General features: G+C 42.7%; 2 protein-coding genes across 2 annotated transcripts; both read right to left on the minus strand.

The window, feature by feature from the left end:
* Positions 1-98: 98 nt before the first annotated feature.
* Positions 99-16,225, minus strand: LOC118123315. The gene is made up of 15 exons (XM_035180662.2): positions 15,650-16,225; positions 11,575-11,655; positions 11,026-11,094; positions 10,784-10,897; positions 5,092-5,494; positions 4,658-4,743; positions 4,256-4,378; positions 3,698-3,862; positions 3,483-3,601; positions 3,295-3,360; positions 3,089-3,190; positions 2,211-2,364; positions 1,952-2,063; positions 1,584-1,688; positions 99-1,122 (listed from the first exon to the last, which is right to left on the minus strand). The coding sequence occupies exons 1-15, from the start codon at positions 16,040-16,042 to the stop codon at positions 1,007-1,009; spliced, it is 2,208 nt and encodes a 735-aa protein (XP_035036553.2). The 5' UTR covers positions 16,043-16,225; the 3' UTR covers positions 99-1,006.
* A 1,723-nt stretch (positions 16,226-17,948) lies between these two features.
* mfsd11 (major facilitator superfamily domain containing 11) lies at positions 17,949-25,613 on the minus strand. Its single transcript, XM_035181704.1, has 14 exons — positions 25,193-25,613; positions 24,392-24,547; positions 24,251-24,306; positions 22,880-22,987; positions 22,713-22,792; positions 22,532-22,628; positions 22,150-22,208; positions 21,908-22,049; positions 21,102-21,145; positions 20,942-21,007; positions 20,739-20,864; positions 20,471-20,645; positions 20,056-20,191; positions 17,949-19,951 (listed from the first exon to the last, which is right to left on the minus strand). Exons 2-14 carry the CDS (start codon positions 24,485-24,487, stop codon positions 19,790-19,792), a joined length of 1,347 nt encoding a protein of 448 aa, XP_035037595.1. The 5' UTR covers positions 24,488-24,547; positions 25,193-25,613; the 3' UTR covers positions 17,949-19,789.
* Positions 25,614-25,734: the final 121 nt, after the last annotated feature.

Consider the following 25,734-nt stretch of genomic DNA (forward strand, 5'->3'; position numbering starts at 1 on the left):
TATACTGCAGAACAGTTTAAGGTTGTAAATATTATTTCACATTTTATTCACAAATAGTCAAATTATAAGAAATTTTCATTTCTTATAATTTTCCAACGATTTTTATCACCAAATGATTTTGAAGCCTTTTCTTTGAAACCCTCCGAGGGGCTGTAAATGAATTAAACAGAAGCTTATTAGCTGCCAACACTTCTGTGCTTTTACTTGAGTTCTGTATTTTATTGAGTAACGTTAGAGTAACGTCTGAGGGTTTCATCTGTATCTGTGGCTTTTAATCTTCATGATTTTCTAATGTTAAGTCTTAATCTGAAAGTTTCTAGTCGTCATTTAAACGTTGAGAATTCTCACCAGAGAGAATCTGATCTCCCAGAAGCAGAATGAGAACATTGACGCCACAGAAATAGACTCAACATAAAAGTGAATTCTTCAATGACAGGAAACACTTTGTTCCTTCCTCCTCTGTGACGACTTCTGCTTTCAGCCTCACTCACCCCCCCGCGACCTTCCTGCTGCTGGTGCTGTGAACAGGATGTGAACGTCGTAGCTTGTGTTGTGTTTCCCTGCGTTACGCAACCTCCAGGTTTACTGGCCCCACAACAGCTCTGATGTTTATGGATCAGTGTCTCTGCTGCAGCTCAACACATCAACTACCTCAAGAATAAATGTGATAAATAGATTTTATAGAGTTGTGTTTGGCTTTTAATTGAATGAAAACATGTTCTGGCAACTTAAACTCTGAATGAAATATGTTTCATGCATTATGATTAAAAATCCTCTGGAGCAACAGGACGTGATACAATTTACACTCAACTTTATTAAATTACAAATTATTATTTTTATTTTTAACAATATTCGAAGTGGCTGATCACAGAAGTTAAAAAAACTAAATGTGTGTTTCCACAACGAACCAAGCTCAATAAAGTAAAGCCTGTTACCTCCAGTAGGTGGCGTCCTACCTACAGAAGTTCCTTACACAGGTGAAACAGTACAGACTCAGTGTCGCCCCCTACAGGTCGCCCTGCTTGTTGTCTGCAGCCTCTGAGCTTCTCGGTGCTGTGATGGAGCTCTGAGACGAGCAGCCCAGAGTCGACAGCCGCCAATCACGAGTCGAGCTGCTGGAGGCTGGACGCACAGAGGACAATATTTTAATAATATCGACAGTATTCATAGATTTTTAATATTCTAAGAGTAATGAGATTTTATAAATATTATTTTGAACCAATGGGATCAATGTTGATACGTTGATCAAATGACAAACCAGTGAAACCAAATCAAATCTACTTGGATTGTTTTGGGGTTTGGTCCAAGTTCCACCTGCTAACATGGAGGAGGAGGGTTCATGACCTATACTGCAGCCAGCCACCAGGGGGAGATGAAGACACTTTGGATTCACTTATGGGAGCCGTCATGTCGTCTTTATTTACAGTCTGTGATACAACAATCTGTATAGTGATACTTTATACTTGAGTTTTACTACCAACAAATACTCTTCATAGCTCTAATTAAAATCCTTATAAGTCATCAAACGCTGTGTGTGTCTGTGTGTGTCTGTGTGTGTCTGTGTGAGTCTGTGTGAGTCTCACCTGAGCGGCTCCTGACACTGTGAGGTGCTGTGTTGTCTCCTCCCTCTGGAGAAGCAGCAGCTTTGTGTGACGGTGAACTTTTGGTTCTGTCTCTCGTCTTCAGACCTTCAGCGACAGAAACGTTCAAACATCAACAGCAGAAAGTGACGAATAACAACATCAGGTCCGATCAGGTGTGAAACCACTTTTCACTTAAACCTTCGTCACAGAGCTTCTGGACCAAATGTGAAGTGTGTGGATCTGATTTCTTCAGTTTGAAGTTCTGAGCTTTGTGAACCTCTTCATATTGGAACTCGTTGAGTTGGATGTTTTGTAGCCTCGATGTTTCAGGATGTTTTTCCTGCTTGATGAGGTTTACAGACATTTACCGTCTCTGGTGGAGATCCTAGGGAGTTTAGTTTCTGTGCTTCTGATGTTTGGGCCGTTCAGGCGTCCTCTGTAAATGTGTCCGTCCATTCCAAGGATGTCTACCTCCTCCGACTGACCATCAGGACACACACAGACAGACACAGACACACAAACAAACAAACAGAATCCATTTAGAGAGTAGACTTTCACAGGTCACAGGTTGTGTCCTCACTCACTGTGTGTGTCTGTGTGTGTCTGTACACTGGAACTACACGTCACCACCTGAATCCCACCGTCCACCTCCGGCTGGCTGTGGTGCTTCATGGTCGGCAGGCCGCTGCGGCGCTGGTGGGCCGCGGTGACGGTGTGACTGCCCCCGCAGCTCCGCGACATGGTCACGTGACTGTAGTCCGTCGTCTCTGTGAAGCGCTCGCTGCTCGGCCAGAGAGAAACATCCAGACGTGAGAAGAGAGAAACTAAAGTCACATGCTCTCATTCAAATATGAACTGTTATATACTTCTGTTCCTCTGAGAACTTCCTGTGTGTTTATGTGACCTTTCTTTTCCCTGAGTCTCATTTTGCTGCAGTTTCTACTCATCATCATTAAAGTGTTATTTTAGAGTTTGACTGTAAATAAAGTCACGTCTCCACTTCCTGCAGAAATGAAGCTAAAACATCTGGGATACAGACGCTGGGGAATCGAGGTCGTACAGAAACAAGCGCTCCTGGAACTGAGAGTCAGTCTCAGCTGTCAATCATCACGTCTCAGCCCCTTTTGATATCATCATTAACTAAATCAAACCAGAGCTGCAGCGTCTCTACTGAGCTGAAGCTAACATGAGGCTAACAGCGACAGACTTTGGTAGGCCTCAGGATGTCGTCGCGGCTGCTGATCCTGTATCAGCGTTTCCCTTGTCTCTGCATCACAGTGAATCTCTCCTGCTCTTCATCTTACCAAAGGTCTTCATCAATAAGAATTCACAAACAATAGGACACATTTCTTTGAGCTGAAAACATAAACATGTCATTTTACTTTTTCTCATTAGTCATCATGGTGTTTAATGTATTTAAATACTATTAGATTTACCAGTTTAAATAAAGTCCTTAACAAAGAAGACTGAGACTCTGGTGCCTCCTGCTGGTGAAGAGATCTCACCTCCTGTAGTGCTGTCGAACCTGCTCCAGGGCGTAGACAGTGAACGGCCGGATGGACTTGTGTGAGGGGAAGGCTGGAGTGGAGGGCAGCGTCACCACGTACCTGTGACACACACACACACACACACACACACACAGCTCAGTGATATGTGAGGCTGCTCAGCTCCTCTACACACTGAACTCTGACCAGGTGCAGTCTGGACTCACGGTCCGGGCGTGTGCTTGACGACAGGTCGGTCACAGGAGAGGCAGTGAAATCTGTCCACAAGTTGTCTGGAACAAAACACAAACATCACTGTGTAGTTGTTGTTTTCCACATGATGAAATATTGTGTGTCGGTACCAGATGAATCCCGCATGACTGGAAACTGGTAGTAAACACAAAGAGACTCGTACTTCCTGATGCCGGCAGCGTCGTCGTGTTCTGGAGCTCCCTGAGTCTGCAGCTTCTCGTGGATGTTCTTCCATCGATCCTCCAGCTGCTTCTTCACAGAGTCCAACTCGATCCTGTTGAGCTGTGGTGAGAGCGGAGGCCGGACATCATCCCAGACCATAATAACAACACAGCTCATTTCTACAGACCTGTGAGGTCCCTGACCGGGGATCTCTACCTTGTGCTCCATCTCAGTGGAGAGTTTGTCCACGACCTTGTGCCAGTCCTGCTCCTGCCCCGTCACTTTGTGCAGCAGCTCGTGGAACATGGTGTTCAGCTGCTCCGTCACAGAGTCAAACTGCAGACGACTCACTTTGTTGTCCAGAGCACATCTGTCAGCTGTCTTCAGGTGAGAAGACACACAACGACAAGTTTACACCAGAAGAAACAACCCACAACAAACGTGACTCCAGAGACAAAGATTCCTTTTCATGGCTGATGTCATCTGTTCAATTCACAGTGAATGTTTGATCTCTACCAACCAAAGTATTAATAACCTGGATATGACCTGACCGTATTTGAATGGGTGATGATTCAAAATGATTGGGAAACACAGATATTCTGAGTGAGTGGATCAAAACTGTGTTAACATATTTTCAGTGTCAATATTAAAACCAATACCTTGTTTTAAGTAATAAAACGTAACGACTGATTATCTGATCAGTTATTACACATGTATCATCGTGTTCTGGCTGTGAAGTGGAACATGAAGGCTCAGTAGAGACAGTGTGTTCACCTCGATGTGGCTCTGCATCTGTCGGCTGTCCTCCTGCAGACTCCTGGTGGTTTCCTGCAGGTTCTCACACTCGGCCTGAAGCTGAAGCATCGTGGTCTTCACTTCGGTCACCAGCTCCTCGCTCTGACACACACACACACACTGTACGTCTGTCTCTGCAGGGACACTCTCACATGATGTCTTCCCTTTCACTCGAGTGTTCCTCTAAAAGCTGAGGTATAAAACCTGTTTTCAGACGTGCTCTCTCTCCCGGTGGCGTTAGTTAGAAACCTCATCAACACGTCCACTCACTCATTCTTCTCATTTTCTCACATGGACTCACTCTGACATTTTACTAGGAGGCTGCAGATCCCGAAAATGTCCAGAGACACTATTTGGCTGCCTCACTTTTCTTTCACTCACCTTCTCCTGATCACTCTTCAGGCTGCTTATCAAAGCTGTTTGCTGGTTCAGTTGATCCATCAGGTTTTTAGACACATCCTGAAAACCTAAATAAAACAACAAACCATTTAAACAAACATATAATATGTCAAACGTAATTTAACTGAAACAGTTGAAATGATGAATTGATGGAAACAAACAAGAGGAAAGAATTAAAAACAGTTTGAAGATCAAACATTGATGTAAATAGTGAAGCAGCTGCAGGAAAAGCTCCTCAGGTCACGACCTGCACATCTGGAGTCAAACGGTATGAAATGTCCTGAGGTCCAGAACGACTTTAAGAGTCAATAATCAGATCTAAAAGTTTACTCTAAGATGTAAAAGCAGATATTCTCTGTCTGCTGCGATTGGCCGAGCTGTCATTTATGTAAACAGCAGACTCGGGTTTTCTTTACCTTTGTTGGTGATGGCGTCCCTGAGCGGAGTGAGCTGTGTCTGGTCCACCTTTCCCTCCTCCAGCGCCGCCACACGAGCTTCCAGCCGGTTGAACTTCTCCTTCAGTCTGACGGCGTTCCTCAGAGCCTCCACCGTGTCTGAGTACAGCTCCAGGTTTCTGGACTTCCAGGATGTTGATGTGTTCTGCTGAGGCGGCGCCGACAGGACCGACGAGCTCCCTGTGATTGGCCGGGTGCTCGACTCTTCCTGGAAGATGTCTCCAGAAATCCCAGGAGAACGAGGAGCTGCCTTCCTGACAGTGTCGTTGACGGAGCGAGGGGAGGAGGAGGTGCTGCGGTCGGAGGTGAGGTTGATGTTGGGGGGTGTGTGTGCGGGTTCGACCGCCTCATCAACAACACGCTCCTGTAAAAAAGAAGAAATAACGAGACTTAACCACTGATTCACATTGAGTTCATAGATTTTGGTGCTAGTGACTCTCAGTCAAACAAATAATCTCAAATCTGAACATTACACGTCTGTGGAGGGACCTTAACAGAGGATTACTCAGAAAGTACCCAGTATAAGTACTTCAAAGTATTTATGGCAGTACTCTAACAAGTACTCTAACAACTGTTTAGATCATCAGACTCACTTATTGTACTTTCAACTTCCTAAAGAGAAAACGTGGGTTTAATTTCACTTTTTATTCTCCCTCGCTGGCAGTAGCCTCAGCAGAGGGTCATGTGGTTTTTCAGGTTCCATCAGCTCCACTCTTGTTGATGTGATATCTCTGGAATCTGAAGGTCAAAGGTCAAAGTCTTTGTCATTTCGACTTTTTTCATTGTCATTTCGAGGTTTTCCCGGGGCTCTCATATAAAGATAATTCTGAGGGACTTTCTCTGAATTTGGCCCAAATGACTCTTGACTTTCTTTATCACCACTAAATAACTGCAGATTTCAACCTAAAGTTTCTCTCCTGACATTGATTTAAGAACCAAAATCATCATCTGTCTTCCTCATAATTACATATTTATTCAGGGCCTTGAAATATCTGGACTCTACACGTTTGCATCACTGACTATTTGTAAATTTATGAATATGTAGCTGAGCTCCGTCCAGTGTTGTGTTGCTAAAAGACAGTTGATGTTTCTATTTGGTCTTTTATTGCATTACTTCCTGTTTGGACTGCAACCTGTGATTTTTAGAAATGTGAAAGCTTATTGTCACTGTTTAATAGTGACAATTGAACAATAGGGGGAAAGTATCTTCACCATTTAAAGTCATCACATGAGCTTTTTATAATCTGTGTCTTCTTGGAAAGTGGTGATTTTTCATTAGTCAGGTTGTTTTCAAGTTAAAAAATTAACCATCGCTCTCATTCTCCCTTTCTGTCCTCGGCCATCGTGCTCAAACGACCCGGTCCCTGTTCCACTGGATCCAGACGAAGCAGGAACAGTGAACGCATCACTTCCTGTCCCACATGAAGACGCTCTGGATATCAAGAAACGTGACATTTGAGTTCTCACATCTTCTAAAGGTTCTTCCTTGTGTTTCCCCTCCACAGTAACTGAAGTGAAGACGCAGGACAGAAGCTTCTGGATGGATCATCACCTCCTGTCATGAGAAACTCAAAGTTCTGAGCTCCACACGTGTTCAGTGTTAACAACACAAGAACTTTATCTGTTTGGTTTTAAAGCTTTTAACCCGTTTGTAAATTGTTCTCTCTCTCTTTTTATGTGTTTAAGTCTTTATTCTTTTGCTTTTAAAATCCCTGAGTTTTATTCATTCTCACCACATTAGATTTTAAACATGTTGAATAAATCATATCAAATGACCTAAATATGTTGATTTCACTCATTTGGAGACTTTGACATGTGGGATCTCATCTTCATTTATCTTTCAGTTTTTTGCTTGATATTGATATATATATATATTTATTTTACTTTATTTTTTAAGTTATTACAGGTTCATTATTTCCCAATAAGTTATCAAATGTTTCCTATAAGAACCACATAGTTTGGTACAAATTGATTGCAATAGTTTTACTTGTTCATTATTGATTGATTGATTTAAACTCAAGTGAATATATATATAACTCGATCTTGGAAATAGTTGGATTTGCAGACTTGTAAAACTGTTATTTATTCATACTTTTACTTCTTCGATTTCTCAAATGAGAGAATCCCTGTTGTGCTTCACTTTACCTGTGATCCTTTTATATGACCACGCCTGTGATCCTTTTATATGGCCACGCCTGTGATCCTTTTATATGGCCACGCCTGTGATCCTTTTATCACAGGCGTGGTCACTTTTATATGACCATGCCTGTGATCCTTTTATATGGCCACGCCTGTGATCCTTTTATATGACCACGCCTGTGATCCTTTTATATGGCCACGCCTGTGATCCTTTTATCACAGGCGTCGTCACTTTTATATGACCACGCCTGTGATCCTTTTATATGACCACGCCTGTGATCCTTTTATATGGCCACGCCTGTGATCCTTTTATATGGCCACGCCTGTGATCCTTTTATATGACCACGCCTGTGATCCTTTTATATGGCCACGCCTGTGATCCTTTTATATGACCACGCCTGTGATCCTTTTATTTGACCACGCCTGTGATCCTTTTATATGATCACGCCTGTGATCCTTTTATATGACCACGCCTGTGATCCTTTTATCATAGGTGTGGTCACTTTTATATGACCACGCCTGTGATCCTTTTATATGACCACGCCTGTGATCCTTTTATATGACCACGCCTGTGATCCTTTTATATGACCACGCCTGTGATCCTTTTATATGACCACGCCTGTGATCCTTTTATGCACGCCTGTGATAAATGGATCACAGGCGTGGTCACCTTTATATGACCACGCCTGTGATCCTTTTATATGGCCACGCCTGTGATCTCTTTATATGACCACGCCTGTGATCCTTTTATATGGACGCCTGTGATCCTTTTATATGACCACACCTGTGATCCTTTTATATGACCACGCCTGTGATCCTTTTATATGACCACGCCTGTGATCCTTTTATATGACCACGCCTGTGATCCTTTTATCACAGGTGTGGTCACTTTTATATGACCATGCCTGTGATCCTTTTATATGACCACGCCTGTGATCCTTTTATCACAGGCGTGGTCACTTTTATATGACCATGCCTGTGATCCTTTTATATGACCACGCCTGTGATCCTTTTATATGGCCACGCCTGTGATCCTTTTATATGACCACGCCTGTGATCCTTTTATATGTCCACGCCTGTGATCCTTTTATATGGCCACGCCTGTGATCCTTTTATATGACCACGCCTGTGATCCTTTTATGTATCACGCCTGTGATCCTTTTATATGACCACGCCTGTGATCCTTTTATATGACCACGCCTGTGATCCTTTTATATGGCCACGCCTGTGATCCTTTTATATGACCACGCCTGTGATCCTTTTATATGACCACGCCTGTGATCCTTTTATATGACCACGCCTGTGATCCTTTTATATGACCACGCCTGTGATCCTTTTATATGACCACGCCTGTGATCCTTTTATATGACCACGCCTGTGATCCTTTTATCACAGGCGTGGTCACTTTTATATGACCACGCCTGTGATCCTTTTATATGACCACGCCTGTGATCCTTTTATATGACCACGCCTGTGATCCTTTTATATGGCCACGCCTGTGATCCTTTTATATGGCCACGCCTGTGATCCTTTATATGACCACGCCTGTGATCCTTTTATATGACCACGCCTGTGATCCTTTATTTGACCACGCCTGTGATCCTTTTTTATGATCACGCCTGTGATCCTTTTATATGACCACGCCTGTGATCCTTTTATCATAGGTGTGGTCACTTTTATATGACCATGCCTGTGATCCTTTTATATGACCACGCCTGTGATCCTTTTATATGACCACGCCTGTGATCCTTTTATATGACCACGCCTGTGATCCTTTTATATGGCCACGCCTGTGGTCACTTTTATATGACCACGCCTGTGATCCTTTTATATGGCCACGCCTGTGATCCTTTTATATGACCACGCCTGTGATCCTTTTATATGGCCACGCCTGTGATCCTTTTATATGACCACGCCTGTGATCCTTTTATATGACCACGCCTGTGATCCTTTTATATGACCACGCCTGTGATCCTTTTATATGGCCACGCCTGTGATCCTTTTATATGGCCACGCCTGTGATCCTTTTATATGGCCACGCCTGTGATCCTTTCATATGACCACGCCTGTGATCCTTTCATATGACCACGCCTGTGATCCTTTTATATGACCACGCCTGTGATCCTTTTATATGACCATGCCTGTGATCCTTTTATCACAGGTGTGGTCACTTTATATGACCACGCCTGTGATCCTTTTATATGACCAAGCCTGTGATCCTTTTATATGACCACGCCTGTGATCCTTTTATATGACCACGCCTGTGATCCTTTTATCACAGGTGTGGTCACTTTTATATGACCACGCCTGTGATCATTTTATATGACCACGCCTGTGATCCTTTTATATGACCAAGCCTGTGATCCTTTTATATGACCACGCCTGTGATCCTTTTATATGACCACGCCTGTGATCCTTTTATATGACCACGCCTGTGATCCTTTTATATGACCACGCCTGTGATCCTTTTATATGACCACGCCTGTGATCCTTTTATATGGCCACGCCTGTGATCCTTTTATATGACCACACCTGTGATCCTTTTATTTGACCACGCCTGTGATCCTTTTATATGACCACGCCTGTGATCCTTTTATCACAGGTGTGGTCACTTTTATATGACCACGCCTGTGATCCTTTTATATGACCACGCCTGTGATCCTTTTATATGACCACGTCTGTGATCCTTTTATATGACCACGCCTGTGATCCTTTTATATGACCACGCAATTCATCCTCCAAGATTCTTAAATTCAAGATTCTTAACATTCAATTGGTGGTGATGGTCTGAAGGGGGTGGACCAAAGGACCAAGCATAGTTACTGTAAAAAAAAAAAAAAACCTCAATGGAAAAATGGACGCATATCATGAGAGTAAACATAAACATCACTGGAAACAAAACATTAAACAAGACTCAAAATGGCTGCATCAGAACAAAGCAGCAGGTGTTGGGACGACACCCGTTGGTTTGTGAGACACTTCCACTTTATTGGTTTCACTTTCAGGATTTATAATTTAATTTGTATTTTTACACACTGTCTCTGATAGGAAGTGTAACTTAATTAGTTAATCCAATAAAATAACACGACCCTTACGAGGAGGTGTGGTCTGTGGGGCCCTGAGAGGTGACAGGGTCCCCTGGTTCAGAATCTTGGTTTAAAGTCACAGAGCTCAAATAAAGAAAACTATCTTTGTTTTCATTCTGCCTCCATTCATTTCTGTGTGCACATGATTTTAAATGTTAAAGGGAGGCTCAATTCATACTGTGCTGTGGTTGGTTGTTTCTGGATGTGGAGAATCAGCCAATGGCTGCTCTGTCTGACACAGATGTCTCCACATTTCTCTGGAGAGTTAATATAAACCTCACACACTGTAAATAATAAGAACCTTGCCTGTGGCTGTTTGAACCCAGAAAGCAGCCGTGCTGGGATCTGAACCTTAAGAAACGCAGAGCGCTCGTGATGCAGCCTGACTTGACCGCTGCCCCCCCTCCTCTCCAGGGTTTGTATCTCACCTTGTGAAGGTTTTCTGTGTCGCTGAGCAGAACAGACTGCATCACGTCCCAGGTCACGCAGCCTCTCAGCTCCTCAGGCTCTGGACACTTGTGAAACGAGTCCCTCAGAATTTTCTGCCACAGCGAGGTGACAAGAGATAAACATATTAATTGTGGAAAAATGGGCCGGAGATAGTGTCGGTGTGAGCAGTGCAGCTGATGAACGGTGTTTTCATCTTGTTCTCTTCCTCGCACCTACTCACCAGAGACTCGTCCAGGTCGTCCACACAGTGGCAGCATGTCTCCACAGCAGCGGCCGTCTCCGCAAACATCTGGACACAGGACAGAAGGAAGAGCATGTCCACATGTTGCGTTTGGAAATCCAGACATGATGAGTCAATTATTATTAAGTCTTAAATATGTCAGAAAATTACAAATGATCTTATTGTTATAAACATTAAAAAGCTAAGAACAATTAAAAAACATTTTGAAGATCACACAGCATTAGAGCACAAATAAAAAACTAAAAGAGGCTACAGATAAAAAAGAGACAAGATAAAATGTAAGATTATATAATGATTCAAATAGACGGTAAGATCCGAACATCTGTAAAAACGTGTCTTTAAGAGAGAATTAAATAATAATCAATAAATAATAATGATAAAAATAAATTATTTATCTCTTTTCTGGGGGAAATACTTTTAAATATAAAGGTGGAAGATTAGTGTCTGATATTTTATACACAATTATTCATCACAGTTTACAGTTTTGACCAGTTGACAGTAGAAACTAGATTTTCTCAGTCGTCTCACCTTCTGCTGCTGGTGGAGCTCGTTCACCTCGTCCATCAGGACGTCCTTCTGCTCATGGAGCTCCTGTATGAGCCTCATGGCCTATAAGGAGCACACGCACACGCACACACAAACACACACGAGTTTGATGACTTATAAGGATTTTAATTAGAGCTATGAAGAGTATTTGTTGGTAGTAAAACTCAAGTATAAAGTATCACTATGATTTTGTGATATATCACATTAGGTCACAGTGACTTTACCCTTTTACCACTAAATGTTATCAGTTCATCTGTAAAGGTTCAGTGTGTAAGATTCAGGTGAAAGGATCTAGTGGCAGAAACTGAATATAAAATAATCCTAGTGATGTTTTCACATGTGTGTTTCACCTAAACTGTATGAATTATATTTACATACTTTATATTTACATCAGGAGGAGGTCCTCTCTACGGAGGCAGACATGTTTTTTTACAGTAGCCCAGACTGGAGAGAAACATAACACCTCTGGCCACTGGGTGTCAGCAGCGAGGAGACGTAGTAAAATGAAGTTACACACAAAAATAAAACATTATATGTGTCAAGCTTCTAACATTAAAATAAAAACTCAAAAATAATAAGAGATAGAGGAGATGTCGTCGGTCTGATCTAAAACAGGTCGACTGTTCTCACAGCTGCGTCACCAGCTGTGATCTGGGAACGAAACAAAGAGATTCAACAAAGAGGAAGACAAACAACTGAAAAGTTAGAGGTGAGACAAATCAAGCTGTTGCACTGTTTTCACATAATCTGCTCTTTACCCACGTTATTTAAACTTCCTGTCAGAGATTGTTGGCCCAGTAAACAGCTACATCTCATTTGTTCTTTCTAATTGTGTGTGTGTGTGTGTGTGTGTGTGTGTGTGTGTGTGTGTGTGTGTGTGTGTGTGTGTGTGTGTGTGTGTGTGTGTGTGTGTGTGTGTGTGACAAAGGACATTCCTGAGCTTATGTGAGGTCGTGTTTAACTTGTGTCAAATGTGCCGGGACATGAAATGATGCATAGCGACCCCACACGGCTTCACGGTGAGAATGACTAACAGAGAGTTAATAAGTGTCGTCACACTCAGCGACACACGAGTCAGACGTGACCGGATCCATTCAAACACTGATGGTTGGGTCTGTGGCATTTGATATCAAATTAAGTGTTTTCAGACATGTTCCTAATGTGTTGTGGATGTGAGAACAAATGTCTGAGTCAGTGTCTCTGGACATTTTCTGGATCTTCTCCTGCAGCCTCCTGGTAAAATGTGTGTAACATGTCAGAGTGAGTCCATGTGAGGACACAGCAGGACAATGTGTGGAAGCTTCTCAGTGAGCGAGTGGACGTGTTGATGAGGTTTCTAACACGTGACGGACGTGAAACTGGAAGAACACAAACATCTCAGGATGAAGAAGAGGAGCCGTACACGTAGAAGAGAGAATAATTCATAATTCCTAAAGAGATATATATATGTGTGTGTTTTTTTAAAGATATTCTCATGAGAATGAGGAGAAACGACCTCCTGGACAGAAGTGGCCTTCGTTACTCTTTAAGCTGCTGCCTCAATAAGAAAGTCAGCCATTAACAGAATCTGATTATTGTTGCACTTTGAACAGGAAACGTCACTCAGACGTTCTCACTGTGTCACATCAGGAACTTCCACACACTTTCAACCAGAACTCAGTCGAGCTCGTTCCTCCATCAAGGCCCAACAGTTCAATTCAAAATGAGCTGCACCAACTCACACACTCAGAAATATCAGTCCTCTAAGTATGTTTGATTATTTTATCAATATCCATGAATTATTCTCTGGGAAAAAAGGGAAAATGTTCAAAAACATGCACTGAAATTTAATGAGTCCTTCTCTGACACAAACCACATCCTTCCACCAATTTACTGGAAATCTCTTTAGTTTCAGTGTGAACAAACACAGAGACGGACGGGGGTGAAAACATAACCTCCTTGTCTGAGGTAATAAAAACTTTGTTTGAGAGTGCCCCCTAGTGTACGAACAGATACACATGACGTGTGGTTTAGTGGTAACTGTAGAAAAGAGACAGTGTTTATATTATTAGTGCTTTAAGTGATGTTGTCACCCCGGTTCGTTTGTTACGTTTGTGTGTCTGTGAGCGAGACGACACAAAACTACTGGACGGAGTTTAAGAAGCAGATTCTCTAAAACACTTTGAGACAGAACGTTCTTCACACTTTCACTGATTTCTCAGAGAATCATTTATTGATGTTATCAGACATATTTAGAGGACTGACATGTATGAGTGTGTGTGATGTGGAGCATTGTAATTTAAGGGAATCTCTCCCATACACATCTCCCAGTAACTGCGTGATGTCGATACCATTATTAGAATCATTACGACTCTTTCTCTCTGGTTTGTTGTTTTATAGAAGTTCTGCGTGTCGCCCTGTTTGTCACTGACTTTGTTGCATCTGTAAAATGAGCACTGAATAAAAAACAGTGGTGAACAGAGATGGACGAGGTTACGCCGGGTCACCTCGTCATGGTTAAGTCAGCGGATACACCAGTTGACCACGAGGACATGAATGATTCAGGTGGAGTTCTGAAAGACGCGGCATCACCTGCACGATGTCCTGCTTTTCACCTGAGAGCTATTCATCCCCTGACAACCAGAGTCATCTCTGCAGGGGACTAATTACCCCCCATCTCACAGAGGAGGGACGACATCAGCAGAGAGACAGGAAGTCTGGACAGCATCACAAAAACACCTCCAGCTTTCAAATGTTCTCCTGTGATCAAACTGACGTTCCTCAGAGAACAGCTGATGGTCTGCATGGTGCTGACGTTCACATCTTCAGCTCTTAATACCAGCAGCTCAACAGAAACCTGAACGGAGACACGCAGGGGTCATTTGAGATGTCAGGGTGGCGCCCATCTCCTATTGTTCTGTTCTGTCATCAACAGCTCAACACGACGCTGAAAGGTTCACCGCAGCCGCCAGAGAGGGAAGAGAAGAAGAAGAGTGATCATCTGCCTCAGAGTCAAAGAGAAACTCACAAACATCCAGGAAGAGCAGGAAAGTGGATTCAAATCAAATCTGCTGCTGAACCTCTTTATCTGAACTGAACCTTTGAAACGCGTCGCAGCTCTGGTGGCGCCGCGCAGTGATGTCACACACGTGTTTAACAACAGACGACAAAACAGAAGCACCTGGTGTGAAATCACTTCCTGGGTGTGGCTACGGCACAACTTCACCTAAACGTGTCGACAAACTGAGAGAAACACAATCCATCACTTCTCCACTGTCTCCTGAGTGTGATCGATAACTATCTGTACGGGATCCGGTCGGGCCACGATGTAAAGAGGAGCTGTTCCTGTTCCTCCACCACAACTAACTTTCTCCTTTTGTTTAAAAAAGACTACGATTATTTCATATTTCTTTGGACTATAGAGCCCGACTGACATATCATATTTAAGTATAAATAAAATAACAAATATATAGAACTTGAGTTTACATAAAATTCAAATAGAATAATACTTTTCTTTGCATGTTCTATTCTGTCAAATAAAAGTTTTATATCTGCAAACATAGAAACTGATTCGTCTGTGAAGTATCATCATATAACTAGATAATGTATGATCAGAGGCAGAGTTAGAATTCAGAGACTTAAAACTACTCAATTACAAGTGTAAGTAATATTTGTGTATTTTTTATTATTATCATTTTTAATGTCAGTATTTACACGGAGGAAATTTGTCATTTTAATTAAGTAAACAATTTGATTTCAAAAATAGACACATTTATTATTATTATGATTATTATCATAAAGCACTTTTCAATACTAAGCAGAATGTTGGACATTGTTTTCGGTGGGATTTAACATTAAGAATTAAAATACTAAATAATATATAAATAATATATTGTAGGATTTAAAACATGAACAAACAGAAAAACAACAGTACAAACACTTTTAAATAACTTTAGTGAAGTGGTTTAAACACATTGAGAGGATCTGGTGCAGTTTAAGGTTCATTAAATGACTAAATTAAGTAGTTTTATATGTTTACAGTTATAACTTGAACTGGGTGAAGTGTTGGGTTCCTCACCTCGGACACACCGTCCTCGCAGCTCTGGATGCGGGACCGGAGCTTCTCGTCCTCCGCCGCCGCGGCGCCGGGTGAGGAGCCCGGGTCTGAGGCTGAGGCGGCCCGCTCCTGGAGCTCGGTGCCGGGTGAGGAGCCCGGGTCTGAGGCGGCCCGCTCCTGGAGCTGCTCCACGTCCCCCTCCACCTGGAGCGGTCCCACCTCTGCGGGACCGGGGACACCCCCCGCAGTGCGGCCGGAGGGAGAGTCCCTCCAGCGGGTCTTCAGCTCCCGGATCCCCAGCTGCCGGAGCAGCGCGTGGAGCAGCGCGTGGAGGGCGGTGAAGTTCACGGTTCCCTGAGGTGTCCCGATGGATAAATCCAACAACTCGTCCAGGGTGAACACGTCCTCAGACATCTTGGATTTACTCAAAGTTTACTCTTTTATTTAAGTTGTTTAAGTTAAGTTATTGACGTTAACAAAGTTACTAAAGTTAACTAAGTTACTAAAGTTAACTAAGTTATAAACGTTAGCCAAGTTATTTAGGTTAAGTTACTGAACTTAGCTCAGTTATTAATGTTAGCTAAGTTACTGAAGTTAGCTAAGTTATTAAAGTTAACTAAGTTATTAAAGTGAGCATAGTTATTAACATAAGTTGAGTTACTAAAGTTAGCTAAGTTATAATCGTTAGCTAACCTCTGCTAGCTTAAACTACATGTACAATTTCACTGTAACGTAAATAAAGTTAAAGAAAAGGTAAATAATAGGTAAATAAATGTATATAAAAGGTAAATGAATGTAAACAAAGTTAAATAAAAGGTAAATAAAGGTAAGTCAATATAAATGAAAGGTAAATAAATGTAAGCAAAGGTAAATACATATATACAAAAGGTAAATAAAAGGTAAACAAAGGTAAATCCAGTCACCGTGGTGTTTGAGGGTCAGTCACAGTTTCCGGTATCAAACTAATCTCAGGTTCGTTCACTAGATGAAAAAATGTTCCGAGACAAGTCAGAGGAATCAAACTACAGACTCACCCAGGAAACACACACACCTCCCCTTCAAAGTAAAATACAGAAGTTTGAACAGAATTTAGCTTTAGAGACAATTTCTTCAGGTTTGAGGAAAATCTAACAGAATATACAAATATCATTAAATCTGTGAATGTAAAAGTCCAAATTAAATTTGAAATTTGTTTATTAAGAATTCTGTGTCATCACTGGAAACTGCTGCAACAGTGAAAACGTTTTTTAAACATGTCTGTCTGAATTTGAAAACTAAATTGTGTTGCAAAGATAATGTGATTGTTTTTTCTTTTTCCGATCAAAGTTTGAGCGTCACATTTGTTTAAGTTTGGTCATTCACTATTTATACCGCTGTAAATTCATGAAGACTTTAATTATTCAGACTCAGATAAAATACAAGCTAAAGTTTGTACAAAAGAGAAAACAACAAACTGACGTTTTAATTATTACTTTTCTTCAGTGAAGTTTTTCTTTTACGAAAACAAAATGTGGATGTTGTATTAATTTTATCACATTTCTTTCTTCTAGGAATTGATATTATCTTATTCATTTCTCTTTATTCTCTTATTTTACTCTGTTGTATTGAAAAAAGTCAATTAAAGAAATAAATAAATAAATTCACAATAAGTAAGGTATTTTATTTTCAAGGATGGACCAGATGTAGTATTTAACCATTTCCTGTTGATGCCCGGATTCCCACGCTGGCAGCGTTACCGGTTGCTAGGCAACAAGAGGCCACTCAGGCTTCCTTCAGGAAACAAGAAAAATGTCGAACTTCCTATGAACACAACATTATTAAGTAATAATAACTTACTCTAATTCAACAACCTGAAAAGGTGGGTAGTCTAATCTACGCTCATGCAGCATAACTTGACTTTAGTTAGTTGATTATATTTAGTATTTATAGACTTTGATCAAATATATGTAGTGGAGTTTTAAAATATATAATCTACTGTAGTATCGGTACAAGTATAAGAACTACACTTGAATTTCAAATTGATTTTATATTTTACAGTATTATTTATTGTTTCAGTTAATGTAGGTTTTGTCTATTGGCTGAAAGATGAGTAAAGATTATTTTTAAAGAATAATCATCAGAAGGTAGAAACTTCATGTGTGAATCATTTTCCATCAAACTGTCAAACAGAGCAGTGTTAACATCGGTCACAGGAGAGCAAATAAATACAAGGTTTGAATTAAAGTTTCCAATAAATCCTCTGGCTCTTCCCCTTTAACTGCAGCTCAGCTCAGATTATTGTAACCAAATATTTCACAGATTATTCCAGTGAACACACCAGTTATGTTCAAAATAACATTTTATTGATAATAAAAACAAGCAAGCGAAGGTTGGGGTGTCATTATTACATTCAAGTATAAAATCATCTTCAAAGTTCACATGCAGTTCCCTTAATATCCTTGAGATTTGATTTGGGACATAAAATAAAACGTGTGCAAACCCAAAGCCTCGTGTTTTATTTGACTATTACCCACAATATGTGCTGTCATTCAGAGAATGACACTTTAAAGAAAGAACAAAAAAACTACAGCATCAGTTGTTTTTTGCACCACAACATTAGACAAGACGACGTGTGGACTCGCCCGTGTTCAGCATCACATCAGAGTGAAAGGAGAGAGGATGGAGGGGAATGTTCGTACAACGCTGGAGATTAAAAAGAAAAGACTGAATCTGCAGCCGCGTCAGCAGCTCTGTGACAATGTGAAATAAAACATACAGATAAAAGTTAAGGTTTTGTTTGGTAAATCCCTTCAGGAAGATGTATCGTGTTGTTATCATGAACGTGTTCCTCTTGAAACTGCTCGTCATGCTGAAATGTGTTTAAGCCCAAAGTCACGTCAGGTGTCACGTCGCTAAAGTTATATTGAAACTGTGATATTTGTGACAGGAGCTGGAAAAGAAGGACGAACGGTAGAAACACAACACGGCTGCCTCACGTGGACTGAATCTTAGTCTTTGTGTCTCTTGAGCTTCAGAGGGAAGAAGAATATTGTGTCAGACGTACGGAGGAGAGACTTTCAAAGCTGGATTCGAGCAAACATGTTTTTGTGAGGATCAGGAATTATTCTATTTTTAACTTTTATTAAATCCCATGAAAGAGAAAAAAACACCAATGTGTGACTAAAAAGAACCAGCTCAGTCAAACCAGACTCCAAATCCACATGGACGACATGACAGCTCCAAAGTATCTCAATCGCCCCCTGGCAGGTCGTGAACCTGCCTCCTCCATGTTAGCAGATGGGACATGGACCAAACTAAAAAGGTAAAGTAGAAGTGTTTTTTTTAATGACTTTTTGTGGAGGGGTGAGACAATAACCAAGGAAGAATTTGGAGCAGATGTGGATAAACAAGGTCAAATCCAGGATGTTCACTTTCTTTGGCGAGAGAAGGGCACTAACCTCGGCTCTCCAATCACGCTTACATTTTTAAAAACACCTCACAGGTATTTAGTTTAATTTTAGTATTTTTCGTGGCCATGTGTCAGAATAAACCACAGTGTGTGTGTGTTCGTAGTGATGATGTCAGCAGTTTAACAGTGAAGCTCTCTGATGTGTTTTTAGCAGCGTGTGGAGTCGAGAGGAATCCGGCTGTGAGACGTGTTCGACACCTTCACTGTCGGCTTCGCTCTTTTCATGGGATTTTTTGAGAAAAAGAAAATGATAGAAAAACACCACTCGTCAGTTCAGAGCAGCTGCAGGTGAAAACCATCCAAACCTGCAGCTGGTTCTTCATAAAGTCAGTGTTACTCCTCAGGACCAGTCAGTCCAGGCACCAACAGTCAAACTACCAATCATTCCTGAACAGGCCTCAGTTAAAAGGGCTTGATAAACAAACCTCTCCCCATCATGACAATCGTGTGTTTTCATATTTCACCAGATTAATTATTAGACTGTGTCCACAAAAAGAAAAACAGGGACTGAAACTTGATGAGATACATCTGGAGTCTTTTGATTCAGTTCAGATAAATGTTGGGTTCAAGAGGAATGTTTGGTTTTCCAGCAGCACAGATCGACAGGCTCTGTGAAAACCAAACAGTGTCTGTGTGAGGATACCTTCCTCCTGCCCGGCTGCAGAGAGCCAAACATTTCCAGCTGTGCTCTCCTCACCCTCACCGGAAGCAGATCAGATGCTGTCGTAGTCTGATTCCCGTCTGCGGGACTCGGCCATCCACTCGGCCACGAAGAACGACATCGAGCCCACAAAACCCGACAGGACCAGGAGGAGCAGCTGCCAGTGCAGCAGCAGGTAGTTACTGTAGAAGAAGGCTAGAGCGGCCATGATGGACTGCAGGGGAATTAACAATGAAGAATGAAACTCGGTTACAACGCAAGAGGAAACATGTAATGCAATCTAAATATGAACATATCAGCATACAGATTTAAAGTCACCTGGATGAACTTGAAGACAGCGAAGGCCGGAGCACTGTTGTCACGGAACATGACGCCAACGATGCTGAGCAGCTGCGTGTTGAAGCAGCTGTCGCCCAAACCGAGCAGGAAGCTGCAGAGCATCGCCACGGCAACGCTGAACACAACACACAGACGTTAAAGCTTCCTTAAAGAACAGTTTATGAAACCAATTATACTGAATAAAGATGGACGACATGACAGCTCCCATAAGAAAAGCCAAATCATCTGGATCGCCCCTTGTGGCTGGCTGCAGTATAGGTCATAAATACCCACTGCAGATGGGACATGGACCAAACTATGAACAATTTCCATATCTGTGCCCGGGGGCTCATCCTCTAATAATCCGTCCAGGCCCTCAGGTCTGAACTGTGTCTCTGAACGTGGCTCCTCCTACCTCGGGGTGATGTAAGCCTGCAGATCGGTTCCCTCCTCCGGGGCCAGCGGAGCGTCGCTGGCAATGTTCAGGAAAATCAGGTAAAAAGCCACAAAGTGAGTGATGAGTCCCAGCAGCACCACAGGGTTCCTCCCAAACCGGTTACTCTTGTTCAGCATACCAAACACGCCCCCTCCTGGCCAGACAGAGGAAGGAAAGCGAACACAACTTGCTCAGGTCGTTTCCTCGTTCTCTCTCCAGCGTTTTCATGTGACATGCGACAACTCACCTAAGATCTCCCCTATGCCGATGAAAATCCCAGAGATGCCAATCAGACTCTTTGCATCTTTGCCAAACCCTGTCATGGCGCCGATACACGTCCCGTACACCCCGCTGTAAAAAGTGAGCTCCAAGCCTGATGGAGACAGAGCAGCGGTTTCATCATCGGTTCAGTTCGACGTCCGCCTCCACAAAACGTCTCATCCCACTCACCTGTGTATCCGATGGTGAAGCTCAGCAGCAGCATCTCTTTGGTGACAAATATCTTACACGCTTGAACTGCGAACAACAAAGTGGATGTTGACATCAGAGACGGTTGTGTCACATTAAAGGATAAAACCTCACGAAGTGCAGGTTCATGTAATAAACTTACCGAAAGCATCCAGAGCTTGTGAGCAGAGGCCTGAGTGAGGTGAGCTGCAAGAACAACACAAACACAAAATGAGACGCCAGTGAACCCGACACTGATTTAACTGGAAGATCTTCTCTTGAACAACTCCAGCATTCACAGGCTCGTATTTTCTCTCAGACATTTTCACCTTTCCACTCATCCCTTCACTGGACTCGGTTGCTGCGACGACTGTATCACAGCAGAGTCAAAGAGAAATGTAGGAAAGGACAACATTTACAGTTAAAGGTCAACTGTCCCGTCCTTTACTGGTCCGATAAAATAATAAATCGTTTCAGGTGCTGGGGGGTGACTGGAGGCTCCATCTGGCTTTAAATGATTTATTTTCCAGGACGTTTACAGGCTACGTTGTGTTTGTGGACATCTTATTTTAAAGATGTCGAGAGGCTCGAGATGGTTCTGGGTCATCTAACGTTTCAGTCCTGACCCGAGGTTCCAGGTCTGCACCTCCTCTATCATATAACAGCATCTTTGAGTTCACCAGTGCAGCCGGCCTATCTAATATACTGGCTTCATTTTTCTGGATAGTGGCACGAGGTCATCCATCTTTACTTAGTCTGTGACAACAAGCATCTTGGCTCCGCCTCTCTTCTTCTAACAAACCAGAGAATCAGCTGAGATCTTCCTCCAGTGCAGAACACGAGGGTAACGTCTGAGTGCTGCTCTTTCTCAGGCTTGTTCAATAATGTTACAAGACGTTTGACTTACTCGTATTTACAGAAATGTAACTGAAATGCATTGTTCCTGTCAAACAAACATATGAAACATACGTATCAGTGGAGCTCTCTGTGGACTCGGCCTGCACCTCGGAGGGAGACGACTCGGGGTCGGGCCTCCGGATCAGAAAGAAGAGGAAGCAGCCCACCAGGCTGATCACGGTCAGAGAGATGAAAACCGTCTGCCGGTCTTTGTCTGAGACAGAAAACAAGAGTCACACTTAACTTCTCATGGGAAGTAACCATGGGAACCAGTGACGAGCAGTAAATGTAAAGTGTTCATATGAGGCAGGTACCTGTGATGTGAACGTGTCCATGCCAGGCACAGTATATGTAGAGGTTTCCAAAGAGCAAGCTGCAGAGACATGAATGATATTGAATTAGTGTGTGAACAGATTACTGAACGGGCCCCAGAGGGGCCCCAGGGCCTCTCTACATTATGAGTGTTTCTACACGTGGGTTTTTAATAAATGTTGTTACTTTTCTACTATATTTGAATTGTTGCTCTTCTTACTCATTATTGAATTTAAACTAAAGAGCAGGTTGTTTTTATGATTTTATGACCCATCAAATAAAAACTCTGCGTGTCCATGTTAGTTCTGTGAGTGTGGTTCCTGACCCTCAGTGATTGACCGGTTTTCTTCAAGTTCTTAACTCGATAATAACTCCTGAGTTTACCTGAACTGCAGCAGAGCCCAGAATATGCCGCTGTTTCTTCCGATGGTGTTGTCAGTGGAGTTGATGGTGAGCACGTTTCCCTGCGCCGTCCAGAGCACTAGAGAACAAAAACACTGATCCACATACATGCAGAGGAGAATTGTTTGTTTCCCAAATCAAATGTTGGATCATGTGTTGTTACCTGCTGCTCCTACTCCAACCAACACAGACGCTGTGTAGAAGCTCCACGTGTACGGGTAAATGAACATAGCGATGTAGCCGCTGTGGAAACAACGTGAAGACGAGTCAGGAGCCTGACTCAGCAGAAACAGGTGCGGACAGGAAACATGCGAGTCAGTGAGTGTTTACCTGTACAGAAGCCCACTGAAGAACATGGAGAGCTGTGGTCCAACGATGGTCACCACTGACGGAGCGATGAGGTTGGACGCAGAGAAAACTCCATAGATGATGGCCATGCTGCGCGACAGACGACAGTTTTACCTCTTACACCAGAATTAGCAGGTAAACTTTTAAACACAGGTAAACTCGCTCAAAAAGGGGATTCACTTCTTTCCTCTTGACAGTAGGAGTGTGTCTGTCTGTCTTCCCCCTGTCTGTCATGTTCAACATCACAAACGCCCTCTCACCTCACCTCATTGTTAAATTAGCAAGTTCACCCGGGCCTCATGTTTCCATCACGGCCGATCGGAGCCGATAAAAACCTGTGTCTGCTGCAGAGTCACTTGACCCGGGAGTGAATTATGATTAAATCAGATGTGAGCTGGTGTGAGTGGATTATTTGACCAGTGGAAAAGAGGCTTTATTAAGCGAGTGACGGTTATTGTCTGTTTGTGTTATACAAGTCTGTAGAAATACCCTGTGATTATTGCTGCAAACAAATATCCCTACAGCAACAATTAAAGAATCACATGGCCCCGTCTGGGGAGAACTTTATGATGGAGACTGCTCAACTCAAAATACTTCATTCGTCCCATGACAGACAGTTTGAGGAAAGGGAAACAGAAGAACTAGAACTAAAACTCAGTGGAGCTCTTATCGCCGTCAAGGCCCAACATCCGCCCCCTGATCCAGATCGAAAAGGTAATGAGTTCTTCTCTGACACACGTCACTTCCTTCCACCAAGTTTCATGGCAATCAGTTCAGTAGAAGCTAACTAACAACATACGCTGATCAAAACACAGTAACCTCCTTGGCCGAGGTAACGCTGGCGCCTAGAGCATCATGGAAATGAAGTTATCTCGATAAAAACAAACCTGTAGCACAGACCTCCGAACGATTTCAACACATCTGCGACTTCACTTCTTTAGTTAAATCTAAAGTCTGTCACACCAGACCTCCAAACTCTTACTTTATGTGTCAGTAACATTGTTGTCGAGGACACGACTCTGCAGTGAGACAGTGAAGGAAAAACTGATTCTGACCCTCGACCTTTAAAAACCAATGTCTGGGTGAGAGCTCTGATAACCTGAGGAGTTCACAGCAGATAAAAGACTCGCAGGATGTTTCCTGAAGTCCTGACCAGCTGCTGCAGACTGAAGTCAGCGTAAACTTTGTTCCCTGCGTCGTTCATCTACAGTTTGATTATCCTTCAGGGAGTAAGATTTGATTATTGAAGGTGCCACCAGGTCTCAGCGAAACATCTGCACAACCACTGTGTGCTGCTGCATCAGTGACAAACACTGTAAGACAATCAGTGATGTGTGAGTGAGGGTTCCTCACCTTGTGTATCCGCTCCCGTGGAACTCGGTGCTGTTGAAGCTCTTTAGAACCGTTTGCTGTAAAGACAAAGACGCATGAAAGAAAGTGTTTCATTGTGTTTTATCGATGGGGACTGTGCATCTGTAAATAGATCCAACCCACCTCTATGTTTCCACATGTTTGAAAAGCAGTGAACATAAACATGAAGCCGAAGCCCAGGATGATGATGTTCAGGAGCTTCTTCCCCTCTGGATTCATTTTGGAAGCTGTTTGAGGAAGTGAAGACGAAAAAAAACTCTACTGGAGAGAACAGCACATCTGAGGAGGGAAGGAAAAGAAGAAACACAAATACGAGAAGTGTGAAATATCCAAGAAGCTTTGATGCACTCGCTGTATCAATGCTTAGCCTTAAAATAGAAGAATAACATGACACTATATTTTCGTACCAAACTAGGTTCAGAAATCAGTTGTTTTAAGACAAACACAGACAGACTAAAGGATAGTGATGACTCATTAAAGCTTTGAACCACTAATGATCGGCAGCACCTGATAAAAGCATCGGCCCACAACTGACCACACAGACACAAACATTTCATCCAGAAATGAACAACTATGTGAACTGTTCTCACACCTCGTCGCCTCCGGTCTCGATGTGTTTTGGCGGATGATCCGTGAGAAAGATCCAAGTTTCAGTGACACGGTCTTAAACGAGAGTCGCTGGGCTCGTGTGTTTTATACCGAGTTACAAACTTGTTGCATTGGATCATTGAAACACTTCCATGTGTGTTCTATCAGAAGTGAGGACTGACTATCATCAGATCAACGGTTCATTGACAGGGTTTCTAGAGGGGGTTCGGTTCTGGGGAGGAAGAGGAACTGGTCCAGACCCTGACGAGTCACATGAGACACATCTGTCTTCTCAAAGTGTCCAACATTATAAAACTAAAGTGAATCTCAACTCACCGGCGGCGGAGCGAAGCGAGGCTGCGTCTCTCTGGACTCACTGGGCTCTGGGCATCGTTAGCTGTGGCTCAGGAATCCTCCTCTGGCCCGAGGGACCTGTAAACTACCGGAGACATGACGGTGTCGGCCGTGGAAAACCGGGTTCCTGAAGTATTTCTCTCCGCAGCACCAGGAAACAGCAGCTGAGCCGGAGGCGGTCACGTGAGGGAGTCAGCTGACCAGCTAGCTTTCCCGTTAGCCGTTAGCATGAACCCGCAGACACACAAAGGTTTAGCGCAGCAGAAGTTCAGCATCAGAGGATCATGATGAATAAAGTTGTTATTCCAGGACGGCTGTTCAGACGCCTCGTGTAAAACCAAACACGTTATTTTAAATGATGTTCGTTGTTCTCAAAACATTCAGGAGTTGCTCCAGCTAGCATGCTAGCTAATTAGCACAACAAGATAACTTGCGCAACTTCCGATCAAAAATAAAACAACATATTATACATGTAGAATTTTAAATTCATATATTAATCTACACTAGTGTGAAAACATATTCAC

Source organism: Hippoglossus stenolepis, chromosome 16, assembly GCF_022539355.2.
Source record: "Hippoglossus stenolepis isolate QCI-W04-F060 chromosome 16, HSTE1.2, whole genome shotgun sequence".
In the NCBI taxonomy this organism is placed as follows: domain Eukaryota; kingdom Metazoa; phylum Chordata; class Actinopteri; order Pleuronectiformes; family Pleuronectidae; genus Hippoglossus; species Hippoglossus stenolepis.

Excerpts from the sequence above, each read along its gene's own strand:
- LOC118123315 (XM_035180662.2), bottom strand. The coding sequence starts at position 16,042 with ATGTCTGAGGACGTGTTCACCCTGGACGAGTTGTTGGATTTATCCATC. Across the intron at positions 11,656-15,649 it reads GCGAGGACGGTGTGTCCGAG|GCCATGAGGCTCATACAGGA; the intron begins GTGAGGAACCCA and ends TGCTCCTTATAG. Across the intron at positions 1,123-1,583 it reads CAGTGTCAGGAGCCGCTCAG|CCTCCAGCAGCTCGACTCGT; the intron begins GTGAGACTCACA and ends CTGTGCGTCCAG.
- mfsd11 (XM_035181704.1), bottom strand. The coding sequence starts at position 24,487 with ATGAATCCAGAGGGGAAGAAGCTCCTGAACATCATCATCCTGGGCTTC. Across the intron at positions 22,050-22,149 it reads TGGACACGTTCACATCACAG|ACAAAGACCGGCAGACGGTT; the intron begins GTACCTGCCTCA and ends TTTCTGTCTCAG. Across the intron at positions 20,865-20,941 it reads CTTCACCATCGGATACACAG|GCTTGGAGCTCACTTTTTAC; the intron begins GTGAGTGGGATG and ends TGTCTCCATCAG.